The sequence below is a fragment of the Salmo salar genome, chromosome 10 (assembly GCF_965601325.2).
Source record: "Salmo salar chromosome 10, fSalSal1, whole genome shotgun sequence".
Lineage (NCBI taxonomy): Eukaryota > Metazoa > Chordata > Actinopteri > Salmoniformes > Salmonidae > Salmo > Salmo salar.
Window position 1 is genome coordinate 93,437,375 of NC_138300.1, and position 5,201 is coordinate 93,442,575.

The 5,201-nt window shown below is 42.7% G+C and overlaps 1 protein-coding gene across 3 annotated transcripts in view; it reads right to left on the reverse strand.

Moving 5' to 3' along the window:
• The window catches only part of LOC106561156 (S phase cyclin A-associated protein in the endoplasmic reticulum), a 140,805-nt gene extending 135,727 nt beyond the window's left edge, over positions 1 to 5,078 (reverse strand). For 2 of the 3 annotated variants that reach the window (XM_045688219.2, XM_045688216.2), the window contains exon 1: positions 4,757 to 5,078. In XM_045688219.2, the coding sequence (XP_045544175.1) occupies positions 4,757 to 4,933 (177 nt within the window). In that variant the 5' untranslated portion in view covers positions 4,934 to 5,078. The remainder of the gene's footprint in view (positions 1 to 4,756) is intronic. The other variant, XM_045688217.2, reaches the window with a different exon arrangement.
• Between the last annotated feature and the right edge of the window lie 123 nt (positions 5,079 to 5,201).

Sequence of the window (5,201 nt, forward strand, 5' to 3'; positions counted from 1 at the left end):
CCTTCTGGAGGCATGCAGCCATCGAGTCACCTAATGTAGGCCTATTTACCTACTAGCCAAATAAAGTGCAGAGCATGCATGATGCGTGAAACTCATCATTCCAACATATTTGAACGTTTAATTACATCCACAGACGATGCGATCGCAATCGCCATCACACTGCCCTATCCCATCTGGACAAGAGGAATACCTATGTAAGAATGCTGTTCATTAACTACAGCTCAGCATTTAACACCATAGTACCTTCCAAGCTCATCATCAAGCTGGAGGCCCTGGGTCTCAACACCGCCCTGTGCAATTAGGTCCTGGACTTTGACGGGTCGCCCCCAGGTGGTGAAGGTAGGAAACAACATCTCCACTTCGCTGACCCTCAACACTGGGGCCTCACATGGGTGCATGCTCAGCCCCCTCCTGTACTCCCTGTTCACCCACGACTGGTCATGCACGGCTCCAACTCAATCATCAAGTTTGCAGATGATTACCAACAACGACGAGACAGCCTACAGGGAGGTGGTGAGGGCACTCGGAGTGTAGTGTCAGGAAAAACACCCTCTCACTCAATGTCAACAAAACAAAGGAGATGATTGTGGACTTCAAGAAACAGCAGAGGGAGCACCCCCCTATCCACATCGAAGGGACAGCAGTGGAGAATATGGAAAGTTGAAGTTCCTAGGGGTACACATCACGGACAAACTGAAATGGTCCACCCATACAGACAGTGTGGTGAAAAAGGCGCAACAGAGCCTCTTCAACCTCAGGAGGCTGAAGAAATGTGGCTTGTCACCTAAAACCCTGACAACCTTTTACAGATGTACAATCGAGAGCATCCTGTTGGGCTGTATCACAGCCTGGTACGGCAACTTCACCGCCCTCAACCACAAGGCTCTCCAGAGGGTGGTGTGGTCGGCACAACGCATCAATGGGGGCAAACTACCTGCCCTCCATGACACCTACAGCACCCGATGTTACAGGAAGGCCAAAAAGATCATCAAGGACAAGAACCACCCGAGCCACTGCCTGTTCACACCGCTACCATCCAGAAAGTGAGGTCAGTACAGGTGCATCAAAGCTGGGACCGAGAGACTGAAAAACAGCTTCTATCTCAAGGCCATTAGACTGCTAAACAGCAATCACTAAGTCAGAGAGGCTGCTGCCTACATTGAGACCAAATCACTGGTCACTTAAATAACTGGATCACTAGTCACTTTATACAATGCCACTCTAAATGCAGAGCAAGGGGAACAACTACTTCAATGTCTCAGAGCGAGTGACGTCACTGATTGAAACGCTATTAGCGCACACCCCGCAAACTAGCAAGCCATTTCACATCGGTTACACCAGCCTAATCTCGGGAGTTGATAGGTGTGAAGTCATAAACAGCTCAATGCTTGAAGCACAGCGAAGAGCTGCTGGCAAACGCACGAAAGTGCTGTTTGAATGAATGCTTACGAGCCTGCTGTTGCCTACCACCGCTCAGTCAGACTGCTCTATCAAATATCAAATCATAGACTTAATTATAACATAACACACAGAAATACAAGCCTTAGGTAATTAATATGGTCAAATCCGAAAACTATCATTTCGAAAACAAAACGTTTATTATTTCAGTGAAATACGGAACCGTTACGTATTTTATCTAACGGGTGGCATCCATAAGTCTAAATATTCCTGTTACATTGCACAACCTTCAATGTTATATCATAATTACGTAAAATTCTGGCAAATTAGTTCGCAACGAGCCTACACTGTTGCATATACCCTGACTCTGCGTGCAATGAACACAAGAGAAGTGACAATTTCCCTAGCTTAATATTGCCTGCTAACCTGGATTTCTTTTAACTAAATATGCTGGTTTAAAAAAATATACTTCCGTGTATTGATTTTAAGAAAGGCATTGATGTTTATGGTTAGGTACATTCGTGCAACGATTCTTCTATTTTCACAAATGCGCTTTTGTTAAATCATCCCCCGTTTGGCGAAGTTGGCTGTCTTTGTTAGGAACAAATAGTCTTCACACAGTTCACAATGAGCCAGGCGGCCCAAACTGCTGCATATACCCTGACTCTGTTGCACAGAACGCAAGAGAAGTGACACAATTTCCCTAGTTAAAATAAATTCATGTTAGCAGGCAATATTAACTAAATATGCAGGTTTAAAAATATATACTTGTGTATTGATTTTAAGAAAGCCATTGATGTTTATGGTTAGGTACATTGGTGCAACGACAGTGCTTTTTTTCGTGAATGCGCTTGTTAAATCACCCGTTTGGCGAAGTAGGCTATGATTCAATGATAAACTAACAGGCACCGCATCGATTATATGCAACGCAGGACAAGCTAGATAAACTAGTAATATCGTCAACCATGTGTAGTTAACTAGTGATTATGTTAAGATTGATTGTTTTTTTATAAGATACATTTAATGCTAGCTAGCACCTTACCTTGGCTCCTTGCTGCACTCGCATAACAGGTAGTCAGCCTGCCACGCAGTCTCCTCGTGGAGTGCAATGTAATCGGCCATGATCGGTGTCCAGAAATGCCGATTACCGATTGTTATGAAAACTTGAAATCGGCCCTAATTAATCGGCCATTCCGATTAATCGGTCGACCTCTACAGCGTATAGGCATTGCAATTTAGGCTATCATTTTGGGTACTGGTGTCTTGCGTAATAATTTTAGAACTCGATTTGTGTTTTATAACTGTTCTTATTATAGGCCTCCCCTTATAGAGACCCTAGCTCACAGGGCTCTAAATATAGCCTCTAAATAAATTGTCAACAAAATAGTTGAATAAGCACATGCAGTGGCCTATAGGGAAAACATATCTGACAATAAGAGTAGGTTATAGATAGTCTTGACCATTTGGAACCCCTTGGTTATTTCACTCAGGACAGGTTATAGCCAAGTCTTAGTCAATATTTTGTTTTGTCTCATTTATTTATATGGATATAGCCTCTGCGTGATGGGGTTGTGCAACGCAAATGGCTTTAACAAGCCTACATAGAGTGGAATTGGCAAAAACTGTCAAAATGCTTAATATAAGGCTTACAGTCCGTGCTCCCAAATACTGGAAAAAGTGTGATTCATTAGGTTACATGATACCCACAGGATCCCCACGCCGCTGTAAAAATAAATTATATGGCAATTAAATAACACACAATAGAATGGCATATTTAGATAGTGGAATAGGCCTAGCCTAAATCATATTTAATTTATATTTTGCAGCTCTGGCGGTTATTCTAGAAAAGGCTCTTCAAAGTCATTTGCTGGAGGCCCAACCCTATTTGGTAAAAGACCAAGTCCATATTATGGCAAGAACAGCTCAATTAAGCAAAGAGAAATGACAGTCCATCATTACTTTAAGACATGAAGGTCAGTCAATATGGAAAATTCAAGAACTTTGAAAGTTTCTTCAAGTGCTGTAACAAAAACCATCAAGCGCTATGATGAAACTGGCTCTCATGAGTACCGCCTCAGGAATGGAAGACCCAGTTTCCTCTGCTGCAGAAGATAAGTTCATTAGAGTTACCAGCCGCAGAAATTGCAGCCTTCATGGTCGAATTGCTGCAAAGAAACCACTACTAAAGGACACCAATAAGAAGAGACTTGCTTGGGCCAAAAAACACGAGCAATGGACACTAGACGGGTGGAAATTTGTCCTTTGGTAAGGAGTCCAAATTGGAGATTTTTGGTTCCAACCGCCATGTCTTTGTGAGTCACGTGTGGGTGAATGGATGATAGCCACATGTGTATTTCCCACCGTAAAGCATGGGGGAGGTGTTATGGTGTGGGGATGCTTTGCTGGTAGTGGTTTATTTAGAATTCAAGGCACACTTAACCTGCTTGGCTACCACAGTATTGTGCAGCAATACGCCATCCCATCTGGTTTGGGCTTAGTGGGACTATCATTTGTTTTTCAACAGGACAATGACCCAACACACCTCCAGGCTCATAAGGGCTATTTGACCAAGAAAGGAGAGTGATGGAGTGCTGCATCAGATGACCTGGCATCCACAATCACCCGACCTCAACCCAATGAGATGGTTTGGGATGAGTTGGACCGCAGAGCCAACAAGTGCTCAGCATATGTGGTCACTCCAACACTGTAGGAAAAGCATTCCAGGTGAAACTGGTTGAGAGAATGCCAAAAGTGTGCAAAGCTGTCAAAGGGAATGGGTGGCTATTTGAATCTCAGACATATTTTGATTTGTGTAACAATTTTTTGGTTACTAAATTATTCCATGTGTTATTTCATAGTTTTGATGTCTTCAATATTATTGTACAATGTAGAAAATTTTAAAAAAAATAAAGAAAACCCTTGATCTAAAATGTTTGACCGGTAGCGTATAGTTAACATAACGACACAAGAAGATATTATATACTTTGGACAAAAGGAATAAAACCCCTATCGAAAGGGCCTGCAACTCAACACACCATTAGCTACTTTAGCTAGCTAGCTAGCTAGTTAGGTAAAAATAGCCGTGGATTTCAGCTGAGCGGAGTTAGCGACAACATAACGAATGCTACAGAATAGCGACAGTAGTAGCCCAGTTAGCTAGCTATCTAGCGCTCGATCAATTAATCAATCAATGAAATGTATTTAAAGCCCATTTTACATCAGCAGATGTCACAAAGTGCTTACATAGAAACCCAGCCTAAAACCCTTAGCTAAATTGGTTTATTTTTGTTGGCTGGCTAAACGCGGTCTTACTTTGCTTGTGTATTATACAGTATAACTTGAAAATAGAGCTAGCTACCTTCGAGGCAACGGTTATGGGAGTATTCCTGCTTTTGCCTCCTCCATGCGAGGATCCAGAGCTATTGCTGCCAGACCTCTCCCTCCCGTCTCCGCCTTGCCCTTGTCCAATTCTAGGGCCGAGTCGGTGTTGACCAGCGCCACGCCGTCGTCCATCGTGGCGACTGTCTTTTGACATTGACGTAAATGTAATTCAATTCTCGGGGTAAAAATTATTTTATTTGAAAATGATCTAACTTGTCGCGTTTTCGGTGTTGATGGAAATGACATAAAACACCACTGACAGCTAAAAGCAACCTAGCTTTTTGCAGGAAGAGTATGATCACATTTATGACAGACACATAGGATATCCAATCATGAATTGGTTTGGTTGTAACTGAAGAAATACGAACCAATCACAAAGCTCATTATTCGGGCTACCCGGTGGGAGTTAAACTTTCAACCAT